This window comes from Heterodontus francisci, chromosome 31, assembly GCF_036365525.1.
Source record: "Heterodontus francisci isolate sHetFra1 chromosome 31, sHetFra1.hap1, whole genome shotgun sequence".
Classification (NCBI taxonomy): Eukaryota; Metazoa; Chordata; class Chondrichthyes; order Heterodontiformes; family Heterodontidae; genus Heterodontus; species Heterodontus francisci.
Window position 1 is genome coordinate 62,821,597 of NC_090401.1, and position 23,959 is coordinate 62,845,555.

General features: G+C 44.5%; 1 protein-coding gene across 1 annotated transcript in view; it reads right to left on the reverse strand.

Annotated features, from left to right (window-relative positions):
- LOC137347057 (uncharacterized) overlaps positions 1-23,959 on the reverse strand; it is a 228,903-nt gene that overhangs the window by 149,243 nt on the left and 55,701 nt on the right. Inside the window, exon 3 of the mRNA XM_068011063.1 lies at positions 14,522-14,764. Coding sequence (XP_067867164.1) covers positions 14,522-14,764 — 243 coding nt within the window. The remainder of the gene's footprint in view (positions 1-14,521; positions 14,765-23,959) is intronic.

The window sequence follows — 23,959 nt, forward strand, 5'->3', positions numbered from 1 at the left end:
CTGGATGTGATGTGGCATTTCCTAAAGATTTGTACTAGGGCCTCAGGTTTCCATCTTATAAAGGAACTGAGCAGGAGCATAAGATTTTGGGTGACCATGTACACAAGTCACTAAAAGCTAGTGCACAGATACAAAAAGTAATTAAAATAGCTAACAAAATTTTGCCCGTTCTCTCAAGGAGTTGGAATTCCAAAGTGAGGAAGGGATGCTTCATCTATACAGAGCCTTGATGTGGCCTCAGCTGGAAACTGTGTGGAGTGTTGGGCAACACACCTCAGGAAGGATAAATTTTCAAAACTGAGATTGCCAGAACTTTATTGTTAGCGAAGGGTATCAAGGGATATGGAGCAAGTACCGATTAGCCATGATGAAACAGCATTGTAAAACAGGCTCAAGGAGCTGAAGGGCCTCCTTCAATTCCTATGATCCTGTGAAAGCCACTGCAACTTTGATGCCAGTGCCTTCCGTCCCCTCCTTATCACTGCCAGTGCCTTCCACCCCATCACCCCCTCCACTGATTACCAAGGTCCATTCCTAGGGGTCCCCGACTGCAGCCTCTGGCTCTCAGATGCCTACTCCTGACCACCAGCCAGGAGTCAGTCTAGTTGATTGGGACTCCGTGATCATTTATTCAAATGTTAAAATTGGCAGGGCCTCCACATCCCCAACCTGGCTGTGTTCGTCGCCTACTGCCAAGCTCCCGCACACCCTTTCTGTCTCCCTGTCAAAATTGAAGGGCTTGAAGTCTGGGCTGACAGATTTAGATTGGCTATTTGGCTGAGGTATCAGTAGACACTGCTGGAACTTTACCCAACCCCAAAACAAAATTTTCATGACTAGAAGGGGGAAACCAGAGGAGAAAAGAAATAAAAAAATTCCACCTTACATTATATGATTGAAGTGTACAGTGGGAGTCAGTTGCCAGCGATCGGCAGAGCTGGCGGGCAACCATAAAGGCAGGGCTAAAGCGTGGCGAGTCGAAGAGACTTAGCAGTTGGCAGGAAAAAAGACAGAAGCGCAAGGAGAGAGCCAACTGTGTAACAGCCCCGACAACCAATTTTATCTGCAGCACCTGTGGAAGAGTCTGTCACTCTAGAATTGGTCTTTATAGCCACTCCAGGAGCTGCTTCACAAACCACTGACCACCTCCAGGCGCTTACCCATTGTCTCTCGAGACAAGGAGGCCAAAGACAAGAGTACAGACAGCAGACATAGAGTCATAGATAACTCAATAAGAACTTTAAGAGATTATAGCATCAATGTTAACAATTAACAGTACACACAACAAAATCTTCAAAGTTAACTTTGCAACAGCCAAGGATCAGCAACATTCCAGGAGCTTCTGAAACATTGGTTAAAGTGTTCAAATGCTGGAAAGTGCAGTGGGTAATGAATTCAGAGAAAGACCATGAACAAAAAAAAAGCTCGACCAGAAATTCTGCTCCGGTTTGATCTACTTAGAAGATTTGAGGCAATAAAATATACAGATTGTATACATGCTTTGCTAACGTCTATATCCATAGAACAGAATCCAGGGATAAAGTGCAAAGGTCAATCATATATCAGTTCATTTCTTTACACAAGCCTGTCTATAGAAAATAAAATGCCCAACACCAGTTATCTTAGGATTCTGCTTGTGAGTAGATCAGATTCTTTAGCCATGATTAATAATCTTTCTCTTGAAAACAAATCAATTAATGAACAACACAGATTGATGCGAATGATCCCTGGAGGATTTTTAAAAAAACAAGCTATTTCAAGCATCACTGGTGCTGATACACAACATTCTGGTACAATATAAATTAATTATTTTGTTGGTGCATTACTTTATTAATTTTGATAGCGATCTGCTGGACTCACCAGCCCCATTGGAAATGAAGAGCAGCCTTTCTCCCACTATAATGAGGCCGAGATTTGGTGGCTGCATTGTTGCATTGTCAAAGCCTTTGTGTGGGTCAGATCCAGGGAGTATATATACCTGCTAAATTGCAACTCAAGCCATCTCTGAACCTGGAGGCTTCCCGCTACTCATATAAAGTGCAATATTTACAATGCAGCGCAAATGGAAAGATTTATGTATAAAACAGCCGTTTCTGAACTTGTCAGTGTTAAAAGTTTATTTTTTTGTTAGAAAGCCAAAGAATGGCATCACAGCCAAGTTGGACATGATGTAGTTTTGAGTGTGTGTAATATGGGTTGTAAGCTTCTTGTGCAGTAAGCACTAATATAGGACTATATTGTTACAACATTTAATTAATTGGAATCAATGAAGGCAGAAAACAGTTTGGAGCTTAACTTATGAGCAAGCAACAGCAGCATAATTGCATAACGTTAGGTAATTATAATTTAAATCAGTGTTTCAGCTCACTTCCTGCATCACTTTTCCAGTAGGTATTAATTTAACTGCTTATGCTAACTTATTTTTGCATGCCAAGCTTCCCCAATCTGATGAAAAGTCACTGACCTGAAATGTTAACTCTGTTTCTCTCTCCATAGATGTTGCCAGACCCATTGAGTATTTCCAGCACTTTCTGTTTTTACCCCCATTTGGTAAATGCATTAAATGCATTGCCAGAATGGTATAGCACCACAACCAGGATGGCTCCGGGTTTAATCCCCAATCCCTGCCTGGTTGATCTAGCTGGACAACAGTAAGAAACATCTGAAGGGGTGAGGGGTGGGTGGGGGGTGGTTAGTGGGGGCAGGAAAGCAGCTAAAATTCCAGCTTCTACTTATTAATCTGATTCCTGCTGGAAAAAAGAGACAGAGGGAGAGAGAGTGGGCAAGGGTAGAAGCAAGTGTGGCTTTGGAATTTAACTGGTCTCTGTCCTAGAACAGCACTGGCCAAGTAATTGGAGCTTGTCCTAAAGCTTCCCCTTGACAACAAAAAACTGACGATATTTTGGTTGCTACTCAGAATCAGGTCTGATAACTTCACTCTTCATACAATCTTTCTATAGTAAGAGCGTCTTGTTTTATGTGTGATTTTATTTCCACTAGATCTATTTCTACCATTACAATCCCGGCACCATCCTACACCTGTGTAGGGGCCCCAACAACCCCACTGCCTTGTGGGCGTCTCGGGAGAGACCAAGGCTAAGGGAGTAAACCCTAACAGAAAATCCGGAGCGGAACCCCGTAGGCGGTCATGTGTCACCTTTGGCATGTTTCCGGCAGTTCCTGCAGCCATACTGGTGCCAAACGTCGTGTCCTGCACTCCTTTGGACCCCACCAGAAAGACCGAGAGGGGGGTTTTGACGACTGGGCAACTCTCAACCTCCATAAATTTGCCCAGGCATGCGCCATGGAGAGGTCACTCCATAGTTGCCTCACAGCGACTGAAACAACACGGAAGAGCCTGTCACTCCAGAATTGGCCTTTATAGCCACTCCAGGCGCTGCTTCACAAACCACTGACCACCTCCAGGCGCGTATCCATTGTCTCTCGAGATAAGGAGGCCCAAAAGAAGAAGAAGATCTAGGATGTCTCAAGAATATCTCTTCAAAAAGCCAAAAGCTCTCGTACCAAACATTTCAAAATGATGAGATGTGCTACACAACTGTCATAAAGAGAGATTTTCAGCAAAGGCTATTCAGTAGCAATGAAACAATTGTACTGCGTCCAGCCGACCTGTTCATAATTACTATTGCCAATTGTAGTTCTGTCAATATTTCCCCTATACGTAGACAAGGCTTGGCAAATGCAACAGTACTACAAATAGCACACATCTTTAGTTCCAATTCTGGATTCACTCTCTCTGAGTTGCAAGATTTTAACCTGTCACAATATTGGATTTGTTACATAAAATTCTAAGACATGTTTCATTACTTGAAGGCTAAGTTTGAACAGTGAATTTGCAATCATTTGGCTGCTCTTCACAGGTGTTCTTGACAAAATTCTCCTATTGACAGAGTTAGAGATTGGGGCAGGTTTTCCTGTTAATGCTCTTGAGCAATTGGATCACCTGAGTGAAGCACATAGAGGAAATTTGGATGGGTAGAATCATCTCAGTGATACAGCCTACCCAATTTTCCACTTTAAATGAACAGATGGAAATTGGAGGAGGCTCCCCTGTGAGTCTGTATTCCTCCCTGTCCACAGAACTGGAAAAAGTCCCCCAATCAAACCCCACTCCTGCTCCTTTGGCCCTCTCCCAAATCAGGTCATGACCACCCAACTACCTTTCCTTAGCCCAAACCTCACAAACATTCTCAGTTACCCACTTTCCTCTCCTCCTGTTTCAAAACTACTCAAACATCCTTCACTCTGTTTTCCTCTTCAACTACTGCTCCATTTCATACCTACTCTTCCTTTCTAAAGTTCAGCAATATGTTTTTGCCACTCAACTCTGTGCTCACCAGTACATAATTTAACTTTCTTCAGTCTGATCTCTATCCTGTCCACAGAACTGAGACTATCCTGGTCACATTCTGTGTGACTTTGACTGTAGTACATTATATCTCGTGCACATCTATGGCTTTTAGGCACAGTTGACTAAGCTACCCTCCTGCACTCGCTTTCCTCTGTAGTCCAGCTCTGTGGTTCTGCTTTTATATAGTTCAACTCCTACCTGACTCACTATAGCCAAACACATCTTCTGCAATGGCTTCTTCTTCCATGCAGCATTGTCACCATTGATGTGGCCCAAGATTTCAGCCTCTGTTTCCCCCGATTCTTCATCGATATATGGTGACATTGGGGTGAAAATCAACTTCAGCAGTGGCACAAAATGGAAGGTAGCAGATCCATTGCCTGCTATACACTCCTATTATACACTAACTTCAATGAATGGGAACATCAGGCAGGGTGAATAATGGCAGACCAATCTGCTACCATCACGCCAGTGGAATTTCACCCCCATTGCCTGTAATCATGGGGTCAGCCTTCATAGAAACTTAGAAACATAGAAAATAGGAGCAGGAGTAGGCCATTCGGCCCTTCGTGCCTGCTCCACTATTCATTATGATCATGGCTAATCATCCAACTCAGTAGCCTGTTCCAGCTTTCGCTCCATACCCTTTGATCCCTTTAGACCCAAGAGCTAAATCTAATTCCTTCTTGAAAACATACAATGTTTTGGCCTCAACTGGTTTCTGTGTTAGCGAATTCCACAGGCTCACCACTCTCTGGGTGAAGACATTTCTCCTCATCTCAGTCCTGAAAGGTTTACTCCGTATCCTTAGACTATGACCCCTAGTACTGGACTCCCCCATTATCAGGAACATCCTTCCTGCATCTACCCTGTCAAGTCCTGTTAGAATTTTATAGGTTTCTATGAGATCCCCCCTCACTCTTCTGAACTCCAGCGAATATAATCCTAACCGACTCAATCTCTCCTCATACGTCAGTCCCGCCATCCCAGGAATCAGTCTGGTAAACCTTCGCTGCACTCCCTCTATAGCAAGAACATCCTTCCTCAGATAAGGAGACCAAAACTGCATACAGTATTTCAGGTGTGGCCTCCCAAGGCCCTGTATACTTCCAGCAAAACATCCCTGCTTCTATGCTCGAATCCTCTCGCTATGAAGGCCAACATACCATTTGCCTTTTTTACCGCCTGTTGCACCTGCATGCTTACCTTCAGCGATTGGTGTACGAGAACACCCAGGTCTCACTGAATATTCCCCTCCCTCAGTATATAGCCATTCAGATAATAATCTGCCTTCCTGTTTTTGCTACCTAAGTGGATAACTTCACATTTATCCACATTATACTGCATCTGCCATGCATTAGCCCACTCGCTCAACTTGTCCAAATCACCCTGAAGCCTCTCTGCATCCTCCTCACAACTCACCCGCCCACCCAGTTTTGTGTCATCTGCAAATTTGGAGATATTACATTTAGTTCCCTCATCTAAATCATTAATGTATATTGTGAATAGCTGGGGTCCTAGCACTGATCCCTGCGGTACCCCACTAGTCACTGCCTGCCATTCGGAAAAAGATCCATTTATCCCTTCTCTTTGTTTCTTGTCCGCCAACCAATTTTCTATCCATCACAATACACTACCCCCAATCCCATGCGCTTTAATTTTACATGCTAATCTCTTATGTGGGATTTTGTCGAAAGCCTTCTGAAAGTCCAAATAAACCACATCCACTGGCTCCCCCTCATCAATTCTACTAGTTACATCCTCGAAGAATTCTAATAGATTGGTCAAGCATGATTTCCCTTTTGTAAATCCATGCTGACTCTGCCCGATTCTACCACTGTTCTCTAAATGCTCTGCTATAAAATCTTAGATAATGGATTCTAGAATTTTCCCCACTACTGATGTCAGGCTGACTGGTCTATAATTTTTAAATAGTGGGATTACATTAGCTACCCTCCAATCTGTAAGAACTGTTCCAGATATATGGCAATGATGCCTGGCTTTACTTCTGCATCATCACTCTTGATTCTATAACTTTTGCTGTGCTGACTACATATCTGATATCAAGTTGTGGATGAGGCAGAAATTTCTGTAACTCAACATTAGCAAGACTGAAGCTATCTTATATAAAAGCAAAATACTGCCGATGCTGGAAATCTGAAATAAAAACAGCAGGTCTGGCAACATCTGTGGAGAGAGGAATAGAGTTAATGTTTCGAGTCGGATATTGCTCTTCTTCAGAACTGCTATCTTGTTTGGTCCCCACCAGCAATGTTATGTTTTAGCCCAACATTCCATCCTCTTTCCTGTTTGCCCACTCAAGCTTATTCCTTCCGTTCACTGCTCAAGCCTGAGATGACTTTCAAACCCCACATCAAGTTGATCACTATCATTATTTCCACCCTCATAATACGACCATTCCTACCCACACAAACAGTGAAAGCCTAATTCATACCATTCAGTGTTATCCAGGCGGGTTTCCTGAGCTCCACCTGACATAATCTCCAAATCATCTGATATCTAAGATTGGTGGAGTAGCAGATAGTGAAGGGGACTGTCAGAGAATACAGCAGAATATAGATAGATTGGAGAGTTGGGCAGAGAAATGGCAGATGGAGTTCAATCAGGGCAAATGCGAGGTGATGCATTTTGGAAGATCCAATTCAAGAGTGAACTATACAGTAAATGGAAAAGTCCTGGGGAAAATTGATGTCCAGAGAGATTTGGGTGTTCAGGTCCACTGTTCCCTGAAGGTGGCAACGCAGGTAAATAGAGTGGTCAAGAAGGCATACGGCATGCTTTCCTTCATCGGACGGGGCATTGAGTACAAGAGTTGGCAGGTCATGTTACAGTTGTATAGGACTTTGGTTCGGCCACATTTGGAATACTGCGTACAGTTCTGGTCGCCACATTATCAAAAGGATGTGGATGCTTTGGAAAGGGTGCAGAGGAGGTTCACCAGGATGTTGCCTGGTATGGAGGGCGCTAGCTATGAAGAGAGGTTGAGTAGATTAGGATTATTTTCATTAGAAAGACGGAGGTTGAGGGGGGACCTGATTGAGGTGTACAAAATCATGAGAGGTATAGACAGGGTGGATAGCAAGAGGCTTTTTCCCAGAGTGGGGGTTTCAATTACTAGAGGACACGAGTTCAAAGTGAAAGGGGAAAAGTTTAGGGGGGATATGCGTGGAAAGTTCTTTACGCAGAGGGTGGTGGGCACCTGGAACGCATTGCCAGCGGAGGTGGTAGATGCGGGCACGATGGAGTCTTTTAAGATGTATCTAGACAGATACATGAATGGGCAGGAAGAAAAGAGATACAGAACCTTAGAAAATAGGCGACATGTTTAGAGAGAGGATCTGGATCGGCGCAGGCTTGGAGGGCCGAAGGGCCTGTTCCTGTGCTGTAATTATCTTTGTTCTTTGTTCTTTGTTCATCTACATCTTATCTTGCACAAGGTGCAGCTCAGCTATTGCCCCTGTTCTTTTGTACCAACTGCATGATCTTTATTATTATCTACAAATCCTCTGTGGGCTCACTGCTCCCATTCTTCCCACATCCCCGGATCCAGGTTCCTATCCACATCTGCCTACGTTCCTACACTGCATATAACCTCCTTCCTCTGCTCTACCATCAGAGGCAGATCCTTCAGCCATTCTCCTCACAGCCTCTGCAAAACTCTCTACAAACCCCTGCGTTGGTACATTTTTTCCCACCTTCCAAAGCCTCCTTAAAGCCTAACTCTGTGACAGAACTCCATGCCTGTCTTACTCCTCCTTGAGTCTGGTGCCCAACTGAAGTGCTTTGGGATGTTTTGCTACATTGAAATGCTCTTTAAATGTAATAAATTTCAGCACGTGTAGCTATTTGAGACAAATAGTCGCCTCCCTTTGTAATGAAGTCTGATTCTAACAGTTACCCAAATGTAAACAGTTCATGTGTTACAGTGCAGTGTGCTGTGGGGAGACAGCTGTTTGCCAGATTGAGTGCCAGATCCTTGTGAAAGTTACACATTAATCACACGACTCTGGTAGCACTCGAACAAATGGGCCTCGAAATTCTATCAAATAATCTGATACTCCAGGACTCTGGAGATAAACTGATAATTAGCATTTACCAAGGAAGCAGCCTGATGGAATACTCCGACATGGGTTTGGGCGGGAGTGGGGGGGGTGGGGGGGGTGGATGCGGGGGTGGTGGTCTTTGTGTGGATCATGTGACAGTATAATCTAATCCAATTCCATGTTTTTATGAACAGAGGTTACTTTGTCTTTGCTGCATTCCCGTGAGATTGTGACTTATGGAGCTGCTGCTGGAATCAAGAAACAGCTGTTCCCTGACCAACTGCATCTGTTTTTTGCCATTGCAAGTCACCCGTTGCGTCTTGGCCCTAACCAACAAATATCCTGTTTTTAATTTATATTAATTCATTTATACACAGTGATAACTCTCCCATCTTCATTTTACACCTGGAATAACATGCCGGAGTTTGGATATGTGTGGAACTTGTGATTTTGCCAAAGAATACCTTCCCTTTCTGGAGTGAACTGACTTTTGGTAATATTGTCATTGTAAAAAAGCCCAAAGCTGGTGTTTACTGAATCATTCTGACAGACATCTAAGTGCCAAGCTTTGGTTCTCAAACTTGGTGCCAAATCATCTCGGGAAAGGGAACTCCAGGAACGTACTATCAGTTGAAAATGGATGTATTGTCAACAGTGGGAGCATAGAATAAGGATACATCATCCTGATTGGGATTCATATTTATATTCACACTAAAAATGGGAAAAATCTGAATCTGGCATTTTGTAGCAGGGCCTGGCTGTCCAGCCAGTGTTAAAATGGTATATTTTTGGTTTTCTGGGTATATGTTGATGGCAAAAATCCACTGCCCAAAACAATCTCCCGAGAAATGTGCACAGGTAGAATTACTGTCCCTATCTCTGGAAGCAGTCTCTTTGCCTGTAGAGCTCTCTGTTGCTCACCCAGGCCCAGGGATGTTAGGCAAGATAAGCAAGGCTTCGGAACCTTCAGCTTTGTGCAGGGGTATTCCGGACTTTAATTTCTCAGGGCAATGGTCAAAATAGCAGTCAGGCCCCGATAACATCATGGAAGCCCAATCTGCATATTTAAATAATGAATCCACCAACAGAGAGGAAAAGAACCAGTTTGGCACTGGAAATTGAAAAGCCTTCTAGCAAACCCCTTTCATAACTCCCTGAGAGTGCATCTGAAGACTTGGGAAATAGTCTGTGTGTGTTTGCTGATAATTCCCAGGAATCCTTGTCTGGGGCAAAATCTTTGCTCACCTCAAACATGATGCCTCATGTCACTGGGGTGGGGGTTTCCAACACTCAGAATAAAGCGTATAAATAGGTCCCGCCAGGGATGGAGCTTCCAGACCCAGGGCAGCAGTCTGGATCACGAACATAAAAGCTTTTTTAAAAAATATATTGTTCGTCGCCTTTTGCAAGGGACTGAAGAAGCCATCATACCGTATATTTAGGAAGGTGCGTGGGCACCCAACAACCCGCAATGGATGGAGCAGAGTGCTGCAGTTTCTGGCACGTGTGGGCTGGCATGCACCTGTAATGTGCCTGGAATGGTATATCCAGCCATCATTTTTTTGTCATCCTTCCAACTACGAAGGATGGATGTGCAGCAGGTGGGGTGTCTTCACTTGGTGCATTTTTGCTGATGGCTGTGAAGGCCAATCCTTGACAGGCAGGTTCTGCCACAAGTGCCACACATGAAGCTGCCAAGTGACGCTGTGAGTTGTTGTTTTTGACATTGGCACATGTTGCCAAGCTGCTATAGTAACTGCTCGTCATGGTAGTGCACACCAGTCCACAGGATGTGTCGCCATTTGTTGCTTTTGCCAGCTACTGACTCCCAGGTGTAATAGTTGACATTTAGGATCTTCATGTCATGCTCGCAAACATCCTTGAAGTGGAGCTTTGGGCGCCCCACTGGTCGTCTGTCCCCAGCTATCTCACCATACAGAACAGCCTTGGGTATTCAACCGTCTTCCATCCTGCGGACGTGTCCGATCCATCGAAGCCGCCTCTATTTGATTAGTGCCAACAGACTTGGGGGTCTGCCTTTGAGAAGGCTGCCACATTTGTGATTTTGTCCTGTCAGGATATACCCATAATGCACTGCAGACAGTGAAGATGGAAATTATTGAGCTTCTTTTCCTGGTAGCTGCAAGTCGCCCATGTTTCACAGCCATACAGCAAGGTGCTGAGAATACAGGCCTTATAAACCATCAGCTTGATAAACCATCCACCCATCATTCTCATGCTAATTAGATGTCCTCCTGCTGACCCAGCAGGTCGTGATGGGGTCAGTGCTGGAGACCAGCCACATGCACGATCCCATTGTAACTGTCAGAATCAGGTTCCCATGAAAATTCAGGGCCTTTGCGTTTATATAGCACTTTCTCACTTCTCTGAGAAACATGTCAAAACACTTCACGTTTGAAGGGCAGTCACTGTTATTCTGTAGGTGAACGTGGTAGATATGTTAGGCAAAGCACAATGCCACAAATAGCAATTTGAACTTAAACACTCATCCAAAACGGAGATTATAGATTGAGAGATAAATGCGGCATCATGTGCACACACACCATTTCTTGGTGAAAGAATTCCCTTCTAGCTTTGAGTAATATCCAGTTTCCATGGACACTCACCTGTGTTCTGGATTAAGTCTAACATTCTGGTTTGGGAGGAGGTGCCACTGACTGCAGCAATTCTCACTTACATCTCGTGATTTTGATATTTGCTCTATTGCTTCAATGTTTAATAATGATATTAATCAGCAGGAAATGCAACCAATATTTCAGAGATTTTACGAGAGCAAAACACCAAGGGGTTGCTCCTGCCCATGAAACTGTACCTCAGCAAGTGTTCATGCCTTCCCAAGAGGAAAGGAGAAAACTGGATAACATAAAAAAAATTGCTGATCTGGATCTATGTTTATTATTCTACAATGAAATTAATATTGCCAGGTTCTTTCACCATCCCCTATTACATTTCATGAGTAATGTTTGGAAATTATACAATTGTATTACTGTACAGTCGAGGCATTCAGAGTATCATCAAAGTTCCTTTTAATGTCGACAAAGGCTTTATTTACATTCTGGTGCCTGTGAGTTGGTGGCTCAGCATCTACTATTCCTTATCCCAGCTGCGAAATCATAGATCCAATTTTTGACCAGGATAAGGGGGTCAGATTTAATAATGCTGAAACTAGGAGCCTGTTGATGAACAACAACAACAACTTGCATTTGGACAGTGCATTTAACATAGTTAAACACCCCAAAGCACTTCACAGGGGCATAATCAAAGTCAGACAAAATCTGACACTAAGTGTCACGCAGGCCCCCACCTGCCAAAAATGAGAGACATTAATTTCACCACACGAACATTGATTTTTAAACTGTTACTGGAGTGAAGAAAGAACTTGTTTTTGTAAAAATAAACACCGACCCTTGACTGGAAAGAAATTTGCATAGTAACAGACAGTACTTGGAAAGGACAAAGGGGCCACTCCCTGCTCCAGTTTAATCCACAATGGACTTTTGATTACCAGACGTTGAAGGTGGAGAGGCTAGCATTCCAGGTTAATTGCTAAGGATGGCCGAATACACAAACAGACATGGTCAGACCAGTTTAGTTACATGACTAACTGGCTGTTGGAGTTTTTTTGAATTTGAACTTGCCACAGAGTTTTAAAACTCCGAAAGCTGTTTTCCCCTGGACTGGAAAAGACCTCTGGTGGCTGGCTTGTCGGAGCCTCTCTCCTGTCTGCTCGTCTCTTTCTCACCAGCTTTGGAATCCATTGAAGACACAGGAACCGCAAGAGAGAAAAGCCTCCTACAGTGAACAAGGTTTAAAAAGAATACTGGGCCCCAATGAAAAGCAAGAATTACCGACAAGCAAGAACTACCTACAAAAGGACTACAGTGAGCTTGAAGCACAGTGACAAGAAGCTCTTCTAATATTGCCTCAAACCTCTACTTTATTTTTTCTTCTGCTCTTTTCTGTCTCTATTTGCATGTGCATATCATGCATGCTAACGTGGGGCGTGGCGTGTATCCGTAGGCGTTAACCGAATTAGAGTTTAAGTTTTAATAAATTTCACTTTTCTTCTTTAAACATAAGAAGACCTGTTTATGCTCATTTCTTTGCCTTGTAATTGGAAAGCGGTGAATAAGGATTCACCAAGGGGCAGCTCAAAACACAGTGTGTTTAAAATTAAGACCCTGTTACAATAAGACCAGGTGAAGGCTGAAAGAGACCCCTAGACACCTTTCTCACCAGGTCGTAACTCTAAGCCATAGAGAAAGAGATATTAGGACAAGTGCCCAAAAACTTGATCAAAGATAATGAAAGTCATTGACCTGAAACATTAACTCTGTTTCTCTCTCCACAGACACTGCCAGGCTGAGTATTTCCAATGTTTTGTGTTTTTATTTCTTGGTTAAAGAGGTTTTAAAGGAAATGGAGATGCAGAGAAGTTTAGGGAGGGAATTCCAGAGCTTAAGGCCTGATCAGCTGAAGGTGATGGTGGGGCAATGGAAGTGGGGGAGGTACAAGATGCCACAATCGGAGGAAAGCAAAGCACCTTGAATCAGAATTAAACAACACAACGTAAAAGCAGTTTCACACACTGAATGAGGTTTGTATCAGGAATGACTGTAAACCTGTTACTGTAATGAGTAACAGGTCAGAGAAAAGCCTATCAAGCAAAAGTAATATACTGTCTGTGCTTTTACACTCTTGGGTATCTCTAACTATTGGGTATGTGAGAATTATTTCAATGTGCCATGAATTTGCTTGAAGCTGGAGTTTATTAACAGAGTCTTTTTAACTTTATTTGGTTTTGACGAGAATTTGCTCGATGTCAGCACTTCTAGCTTTTACACTGCTGGTATCTTATTGGATATTGTGTTTTGTGAATGCAGCCTTTGTCTGTTTGTCTCTGTGGAAACCCAGGTGTACATTTATTTTCATCAATTCAAGTGAACCTCTCCCCCCCTCCCCCCCACCCCCAATCCCGTGCCCCCCACTCCATCAAATGGTGTGATCCTCCAGCAGGGTGGAATTAGAGGCACTGCAATTGTCCTTGGGGCACGTGGGTTAAGAAGGAAAATTCAGTCACAGTTGCCATTCCCATTTGGTATTCAGCTCCCTGCTGAAACTGTGAATTTATCCAGATTGGGTAAGGAACCAAGGCTGGGTGGAGAGCATAAGTTTACTCTTGGGGACCTATACACTAACAAGGAATCAGTCAGTGTCTTCAGGGAGGAACAGAGGGTGAAATTGCAGAAGTTGGAGAATAAAAAGAAAAATGAATTGCTCCCACAATTGTGCCTTGAACTGGTCATTGTGGCAGTGAAGAGTAAGTAGATTACTTGCTACTCCCATTTTAGTTTCTGATGTAAGTCAGGCAGGCATTGGGTGTGGTGACCACTCTGCTCACTCAATGATGCTTGGTGGGTGGCCCGATGAAGGTTTGTGGCCAGGCTACATTTAAATGGAACAGCTGAGTTTCCGGTGCTAATTGCGCTATCGATTAGCAGCTCGCCATTTGGGAAAGTGAATTATTGGTAGCACATAAACGGATGTGGCCCTGCAGCGGTACTTTGAAGGAAAGGATTAAGAAGATTGGAGTGGTGAGGTGGGGTGGGCATGGGGGACACAGTCAATGAAGCAGCAGATTGAAGAGGCAGGAATATATAAAGAGTACACCAAGCAGCAAGGAGTTAACTTAAAGAGCTTTCAAGGTTTAAATTCCCATCCCCCACTACATGTGTATATAAGGCACCTCGTCAATCAAATAAAATAACTGACTGCCTCATTTTGACATTTTTAGTAGGCTAGAATGGATTTTAGATCAACTTATATTCTGTGATACTACAAAGTTACATTCAGCTCATTAGATTTTATATTTGCAACAAACAACCTTTGGGAATGTGAGATAGAATTTATCACCATAAGAAATTAGCTTCAGCCAAACAAGTTAGTGAAATCCTGTTTAAGGATGCAGTTTTATTCCTCAGCCAGTATACATACTATGTAAAGATGACCTTTCTTTGTGTATTTGCTTCAGATTTGCCCTGAGTATCTTTATTTCAGTACTTACATCAGTTTATGTTTATAATGGCAGTAGCCTGGTTTTATAGTGGAGTCCACATCGGAGATAGCCGTGTTTCCTGGTAGAACCATTAGATGCCTCCTGGAGTTCCGTGAGACAGACCCAATCAGATAGGCTCTCTGTGGATTGGACCAGTAGTCCTGAAGCCCCAAGCGACTTCGCAGGAAAGTATCCAGAATAATGTTTCCCAGATTAACGCGCCATGTTTTTTTCAACATGGGGTATTGAATTCTGCAATAAATAATGCGATTAGTGGTGATGAGCACAGATTCACAAACCAGGCTTTCCCCCATAAATGTTGGCATTATCGACTTTTAGAAAACTATAAAAACCTACACTTTTGTTGGACGTGTTCCTCTTTGGATTGTATTTGAAATGTTCCAATGGATGTTTACTTCCTTGGAGTAAATATATTTTTGAATTTTGTATTTTGATTAGGATTGACAGCGGACAGGCGCACACACACAGAACAGTAAATAAACTAAAGGCAGAGAATATTCAATTACCTTATGACAATGTTTTATCTGGCTGCCCACCTGCCTCATGTGACTAAACCATACAGCCTGAAAAATCCAGGTTCCATTCCAGCTCTGGGCTAAGTTAATGGATCGTAGGCAGGTTAATGACAAGACGCACTACAGTGAACACTGCTCATGGGCTAAGCAAGGAAATATTGGCTATGATTTCAGTTCTCATTATTGTCTGTGGCAGCTACTGGAAGCATTTGTCTGTCGCTGTTGGGGAAAGGCTGGAGGAGGCTCACCTGTAACGCCCACCCATTATAGACTAGGCGGTCAACACTCACTGCCAAGGCCATTACATGAGGAACTGAAGGGTGTCTGGTATAACACCAAACAAGCAGAAGGCAATGCCTTCAGGAGAGGAGAAAAGATGAACAAATAGGTTTAAAAAACCTCATTACTGCTGGTTAACCAATAATAATGTAAAATCTATGGGGCAGAATTGTTAGTTTATCACCTGGAAAGTAACTGCTTCCAAACCTGAGCACGGGATTGCTCACAGAGGTTTATTATTAAGATGGTTTTTCAACATTCAGGATGGTGGGGGTTACAGATAAGGAACAATATATTAGCCAATGAGGACAGGGTCGAGATTGTTTCCAGCACAATAATAACAATCATCTTTAACAACACACCTTGACAATTTTGGTTTTAAAATAAACAAATACTGAAATTTTTAAAAATTCAGAGTTTTGAACAAAGTATGAATTGCATTATTCCTGACAATATCATTCAAGTCATGCATTCTGCAAAACACAGCAACAAAGATGTGTTGGCATCATCTCCAGGGACTTGTATCCCAGTAGCATCTGGTTGGTCTTCTGGTGTAGAACAGACTAATGGGGCTTCCAGGTCATTGAGCTGAGCTGTCCTACATCTCCAGCAAATTCACAATAGCTAATTTGCTTTAGGCTTTTCTGACAAGTTATCTCTAACAATGTGTACAATGGGTAGAGTGTTCTCAGTGTGATAAAACCAGTGAGTCACAGCTATCAAAATAACAACAACTTGGGCTGGATTTTAAGAATCTGCCGCTGATCTTGGCGGCAAGCTGAGAAGATGACGGCCCGTGCCACAATCTCCCATGTGGTGGATCATATAAATAGCAGGGGCGACCCACCCCCGCCCAATTGCGTGGAGAGGGCGAGCCGTCGTCCCCAGCAATGACGTCAACTGTCTGTGAGGAGGCGCTGGTGCCGTTTTTAAAGGGCAACCAGCCCTGTCGGCACATTTACATTTTTGAAGAGGTTTCTCCCCAAATTTATCCAATAAATTTTAAATGCCCTTTTCCCACCTCCAATAGCAATTACATTCTTCTTCTTCTTTGGCCTCCTTGTCTCGAGAGATAATGGGTAAGCGCCTGGAGGTGGTCAGTGGTGTGTGGAGCAGCGCCTGGAGTGGCTATAAAGGCCAATTCTAGAGTGACAGACTCTTCCACAGGCGCTGCAGATACAATTGGTTGTCGGGGCTGTTACACAGTTGGCTCTCTCCTTGCACTTCTGTATTTTTTCCTGCCAACTGCTAAGTCTCTTAGACTCGCCACTCTTTAGCCCCGCCTTTATGGCTGTCCGCCAGCTCTGGCGATCGCTGGCAACTGACTCCCACGACTTGTGATCAATGTCACAGGATTTCATGACACGTTTTCAGACGTCTTTAAAGCGGAGACATGGACGGCCGGTGGGTCTGATACCAGTGACGAGCTCGTTGTACAATGTGTCCTTGGGGATCCTGCCATCTTCCATGCGGCTCATAAGGCCAAGCCATCTCAAGTGCCGCTGGCTCAGTAAGGTGTATATGCTGGGGATGTTGGCCGCCTGGAGGACTTCTGTGTTGGAGATACGGTCCTGCCACCTGATGCCAAGGATTCTCCAGAGGCAGCGAAGATGGAATGAATTGAGACGTCGCTGTTGACTGACATACGTTGTCCAAGCCTCGCTGCCGTAGAGCAAGGTACTGAGGACACAGGCTTGATACACTCGGACCTTTGTGTTCCGTGTCAGTGCGTCATTTTCCCACGCTCTCTTGGCCAGTCTGGACATAGCAGTGGAAGCCTTTCCCATGCGCGTGTTGATTTCTGCATCGAGAGACAGGTTACTGGTGATAGTTGAGCCTAGGTAGGTGAGCTCTTGAACCACTTCCAGAGTGTGGTCGCTGATATTGATGGATGGAGCATTTCTGATGTCCTGTCCCATGATGTTGGTTTTCTTGAGGTTGATGGTTGGGCCAAATTCGTTGCAGGCAGCCACAATCCTGTCGATGAGTCTCTGCAGACACTCCTTTGTGTGGGATGTTAATGCAGCATCGTCAGCAAAGAGGAGTTCCCTGATGAGGACCTTCCGTACTTTGGTCTTTGCTCTTAGACGGGCAAGGTTGAACAACCTGCCATCTGAGTATCATCATCTCATTCCATGACAATATGAAAGGCACAATTCAGCATAGCGGCGCCTCACCAGACCCCTTTCCTATCCTGAGTGGCGTGAAACAGGGCTGTGTTCTCACACCTACACTGTTTAGGATCTTCTTCTCCCTGCTGCTCTCACATGCGTTCAAGTCTTCAGAAGAAGTAATTTGCCGCCACACATGAACAATTACATTAATTAATCCTTACCCTAATCCCAAAACACTTACCTTTTAAATCTGACCTTCCGCCCACAGACTGCACAATGTTTAGAGTTCACCCCTACCCACCATCCCCTACACCCATTATGTTGATTTGACCCCGTTTCCACCGCCCCCCCACACCCGCACTGAAAATCTTACCTCCTCATTTGACAAAATTATTGACTCAGCCGAGGACATGGGGGCAATTAATCTGTAATTAAAGTGTATAACCAACCTAATGCCATCAAAGCACATTTCTCCCTATTTAGTGAGATACCTGGCATAGTTTTTGCTTGCATAAGTAGTCAATGTCTGCACACTCTTGCAGTAATGTGGAGAATTCAGGAGTGATCGTGATCTTTCTCTCTCCCCCTCACTATGTCCAGCCCCTCGCCCCCCTCCTGTGCCCATCCTTCTCTCCCCCTCTTCTCCCCCACCCCCCCACACTGTGTATCCATTCCCCTCTCCATCCCCCTGCTCACTGGGCCGGTTTGTTTAAAGGGTTGTCTGATTTCCAGTGCGCTCCCTCACTCCACTCCACCTTGCACCTCTGACTGTGTGCTGACCCACTTCCTGCTCTCCCCGGGCCTCTCCCTCCCTCTCCTCCTGCAGCACCCATTTCTGCTCATTTCCTGAACTGCTGAAAACAGTGAGTCTGCACTGCGATCCACCAATCAGCGCTCATCCTGCCCAGACAGCCTGCTGTCAGTCACAGACACTGACCAATTACTGCCGTCCATCAGACAGAGGCCCACCTCCGCCTAACATACACTTTAACAGGAGAGCCGTCAATCAAACCATCAATCATAACCGAGCCACAGGCAGCCCACTGTCAGTCAGAGGATTGGGCCCAGTGGAAACCACACATCTCAAAATTTTTCACCACAGATATTGGTGTTCGTGTATGGACACATTGCCGACCCCCATTCGAACCTTCTCTTCTTCTTTGGCCTCCTTGTCTCGAGAGACAATGGGTAAGCGCCTGGAGGTAGTCAGTGGTTTGTGAAGCAGTGCCTGGAGTGGCTATAAAGGCCAATTCTAGAGTGACAGACTCTTCCACAGGCGCTGCAGATAAAATTGGTTGTTGGGGCTGTTACACAGTTGGCTCTCTCCTTGCACTTCTGCCTTTTTTCCTGCCATCTGCTAAGTCTCTTCAACTCGCCACTCTTTAGCCCCGCCTTTACGGCTGTCCGTCAGCTCTGGCGATCACTGGCAACTGACTCCCATGACTTGTGATCAATGTCACAGGACTTCATGTCGCGTTTGCAGACGTCTTTAAAGTGGAGGCATGGACTTCCGGTGGGTCTGATACCAGTGACGAGCTCGCTGTACAATGTGTCCTTGGGGATCCTACCCTCTTCCATGCGGCTCACATGGCCAAGCCATCTCAAGCGCCGCTGGCTCAGTAGGGTGTATAAGCTGGGGATGTTGACCGACTCAATGAATTCTGTGTTGGAGATATGGTGCTGCCACCTGATGCCAAGGATTCTCCGGAGACAGCGAAGATGGAATGAGTTGAGACGTCGCTCTTGGCTGACATACGTTGTCCAGGACTCGCTGCCATAGAGCATGGTACTGAGGACACAGGCTTGATACACTCGGACCTTTGTGTTCCGCGTCAGTGCGCCATTTTCCCACAGTCTGGACATAGCAGTGGAAGCCTTTCCCATGCGCTTGTTGATTTCTGCATCGAGAGACAGGTTACTGGTGATAGTTGAGCCTAGATAGGTGAACCCTTGAACCGCTTCCAGAGCGTGGTTGCCGATACTGATGGATGGAGCATTTCTGACGTCCTGCCCCATAATGTTCATTTTCTTGAGGCTGATGGTTAGGCCAAATTCGGTGCAGGCAGCCGCAATCCTGTCGCTGAGTCTCTGCAGACACTCTTCAGTGTGAGATGTTAATGCAGCTTCGTTAGCAAAGAGGTGTTCCCTGATGAGAACATTCAGGAAACAGTGCTGGGACCTTTGCTCTTTGTAGTATATATAAATGATTTGGAGGAAAATGTAGCTGGTCTGATTAGTAAGTTTGCGGATGACACAAAGGTTGGTGGAGTTGTGGATGAAGATGAGGATTGTCAGAGGATACAGCAGGATATAGATCGGTTGGAGACTTGGGCGGAGAAATGGCAGATGGAGTTTAATTCGGACAAATGTGAGGTAATGCATTTTGGAAGGTCTAATGCAGGTGGGAGGTATACAGTAAATGGCAGAACCCTTAGGAGTATTGACAGGCAGAGAGATCTGGGTGTACAGGTCCACAGGTCACTGAAAGTGGCAACGCAGGTGGATAAGGTAGTCATGAAGGCATACGGCATGCTTGCCTTCATCGGTCGGGGCATAGAGTATAAAAATTGGCAAGTCATGTTGCAGCTGTACAGAACTTTAGTTAAGCCACACTTAGAATATTGCGTGCAATTCTGGTCGCCACACTACCAGAAGGACGTGGAGGCTTTGGAGAGGGTACAGAAGAGGTTTACCAGGATGTTGCCTGGTCTGGAGGGCATTAGCTATGAGGAGAGGTTGGATAAACTCGGATTGTTTTCACTGGAATGACAGAGGTGGAGGGGCCACATGATAGAGGTTTACAAAGTTATGAATGGCATGGACAGAGTGGATAGTCAGAAGCTTTTTCCCAGGATGGAAGAGTCAGTTACTAGGGGACATAGGTTTAAGGTGCGAGGGGCAAAGTTTAGAGGGGATGTGCGAGGCAAGTTTTTTACACAGAGGGTGGTGAGTGCCTGGAACTTGCTGCCAGGGGAGGTGGTGGAAGCAGATACGATAGCGACGTTTAAGAGACATCTTGACAAATACATTAATAGGAAGGGAATAGAGGGATATGGGTCCCGGAAGTGCAGAAGGTGTTAGTTTAGGCAGGCATCAAGATCGGCGCAGGCTTGGAGGGCCGAATGGCCTGTTCCTGTGCTGTACTGCTCTTTGTTCTTTGTTTATTCCGAACTTTGGTCTTCGCTCTTAGATGGGCAAGGTTGAACAACCTGCCACCTGATCTTGTGTGGAGGAAAATTCCTTCTTCTGAAGACTTAAACACATGTGAGAGCAGCAGGGAGAAGAAGATCCCAAACAGTGTGGGTGCGAGGACACAGCCCTGTTTCACGCCATTCAGGATAGGAAAGGGGTCTGATGAGGCAATGCTATGCTGTCAAGTCTGGAAGTAACAAAGACATAGATGAGGGTTTCAGCAGCAGATGAGCTGAGGCAGAGATGAAGTTGGGTGATGTTACAGAGGTGGAAATAGACAGTTTTAGTCATAGAGTGGATATATGGTCAGAAGTTCATCTTGGGGTTAAATATGATATCAAGGTTGCAAACAGACTGTTTAGGCCTCAGACAGTTGCCAGGGAGAAGGATGGAGTTGGTGGCTAGGGAACGGAGTTTGTGATAGGGACCGAAGACAATGGCTTCAGTCTTCCCAATATTTAATTGGAGAAAATTTCTGCTCATCCAGTACTTGATGTCGGACAAGCAGTGTGATAATTCAGAGGCAGGGGAGGAGTTGAGAGAAGTGTTGGTGAGGTAGAGCGGGATGTCATCAGCTTTCATATGAAAACTGTTACTGTAAATAATCTCATTAATAGTCCTGCAATTGTTCAAGGAGAATGTTTCGTAGGCAATCTTTCCTTTTGTAACATGCCTTTGCTACCTGCTGAGTCGAGCAGTTTAAAATGGAGGACAATGGATACCTGGCAGGACATTTGCGGGCACTTTTAACTGACTACCCATCCCATTTTTGCCAGTCAGGTAGGTTTTAAATCACCTCTTTTATCTGATTCACAAGTAAGAAAGGCTCTATGATCTAATGTTACTTGCAATCCGTCTGGTGCAATGGGACAGACTGAAGTATAGTTTTGGATTATAGTCCAGTGTTAAACCCTGCAAAGTGAAGAATTATTACCATCACCAATCAGTCTCCCATTGTTAGCTAACGTGTAAAATGTTAACATTTTGAATGCCTGAGTGCTATACTCAAATGGCTTGAACTTCAAAATTGAAGACACCCTTATAAAGCAGGAAGACTTTCAGGGTCTTCAGATTTCTCTATGCCTCAATCCTATTCTCGGCTCACTGCTATAACCCATGTCATCCTTGCTCAAGATCTTGTCCAGCAACCATTTGAAGTGCTGCAGGAAATCAGTATTCACCTCCTGCATCAATATGTTGTTCCAGAGGCCTGTGTCTCTGTGTGAAACTTAATAATTTCTAACATTGAACTTAAACATTTGCTAACATAGTTCACCTGAATGGCACCTAATTCTCCCATTCCAATTCATCTCAAATAACCTATGGAACTGGGCAGAATCTGATTCCTTCATCAGTTTTCAGTTTGTAAGGGATTTGTCCTGTTTATAGAAGCTGTGAACATGAGAAAATTGTTGGTGAAGAAACATTGAACAGTAACACACCATTGAACCAAGTGCCAAGCACTCAGCCTGTCCGAAACATTTCCATAACAACAGCAATTTCCTTCTTTAAGCTCAGTTGGGAACTGTACCGCTGAGACTGGAGCTGAGCCATGCAGAATAGAAAGATCCAAAATTTGAGACAAGTGTGCTAACATTGAGCCACAGTTGACACAGTAAGATATTTATTTGTCAGTCAGAAAGTCATGAGGCATCTACCCTGAGAGTTCGGTTCAGTCAGTACTCTTTAAGCTATCTGTGTGAAAATGGATGTCAATTAAATAAAACTTCCATTCTGGGCTTACTTCAAAGCTAGAATATTATTAAGAATGGGGTGATGCCCTTTCAAATAAATGCTGGTGCAGTTTGGGGCTCCCTGATGAATATAATATAGAATTGTCTTTAGATTGAGGCCCTGTGAAGGGAGACATTTGGACCATCGGAATTCCAGATGTTTTGAGCCCCAGTACCAGTATCTTCAGGGTGACTTCAGGAATAACAATGCTGGTTACAGACATTATTAACCATTTTGTCTGTCATCTTATTAGTTAAAAGACTTAGTATTAAACTGGAAATCAAGCTCTTCCCACGCTGATGTAATGTGCTACTAGACAATATCAAGAAGGAGGCACATACTTTCAGCTCAACAGGAAAATTAAGCCTATTTCGCCAGATTTAAAGAGAGATGGAAAAGCAGTTAGTAGTGAAAGGGGTATAATAAGCAGCCTCTGTATCGACTTCCAGTGTTAAGGGGGCTGGGATTGATTCAAATTCAGAATAAGGAGAATAATGTGGCTTGCACACATGGTAATAGACTGGCACAAGATGGAGCTCCACATTTTCAGTGTCCTGTTGTAGTCAGACAAACCATTGGCCTTTTGGTCCGCCACTGAAAACTCAGAGTGTCTCAAGGAAACACACTCCTGGCTGGTCACCCACTTTCGAGGAGGATCTGCCGACTGAGGCACTGTGGGTTGAGGTCAGGAACAGGAAAGGAGCAGTCACCTTGATGGGAGTTTTCTATAGGCCCCCCAATAGCAGCAGGGAGGTGGAAGAGCAGATTGGGAAACAGATTTTGGAAAGGAGCAGAAGTCACAGGGTAGTAATTATGGGGGATTTCAACTTCCCAAATATTGATTGGCAACTCTTTAGATCGAATAGTTTGGATGGGGTAGTGTTTGTGCAGTATGTCCAGGAAGCTTTTCTGACTCAGTATGTAGACTGCCCGACCAGAGGGGAGGCAATATTGGATTTGGTACTAGGTAATGAACCAGGGCAAGTGATAGAGCTGTTGGTGGGCGAGCACTTTGGAGATAGTGATCACAATTCTGTAGCATTCACTGTGGTAATGGAGAGGGATAGGTATGTGCAACAGGGCAAGGTTTACAATTGGGGGAAGGGTAGATATGATGCTGTCAGGCAGGAACTGAGGACCATAAGTTGGGAGCATATGCTGGCAGGGAAGGGCACGGTCGAAATGTGGAACTTTTTCAAGGAGCAGATAGTAGGGGCCATTGATAAGCATGTCCCTGTCAGACAGGGAAGGGATGGTCATGTGAGGGAACCGTGGTTGACAAGAGAGGTTGAGAGTCTTGTTAGGAAGAAGAAGGATGCGTATATAAAGTTGAGGAAAAAGGGCACAGGCATAGCTCTGGAGGGATACAAGATGGCCAGGAAGGATCTGAAGAAAGGGATTAGGAGAGCTAAGAGAGGGCATGAAAAATGCTTGGCGGGTAGGATAAAAGAAAACCCCAAGGCCTTTTACGCGTATGTCAGAAATATGAGGATGACTAGGGGGACCATAGGTCCGGTCAAGGACAATAGCGGGAGACTGTGTGTTGAGCCGGAAGAGATAAGTGAGGTTTTGAATGAGTACTTCTCTTCGGT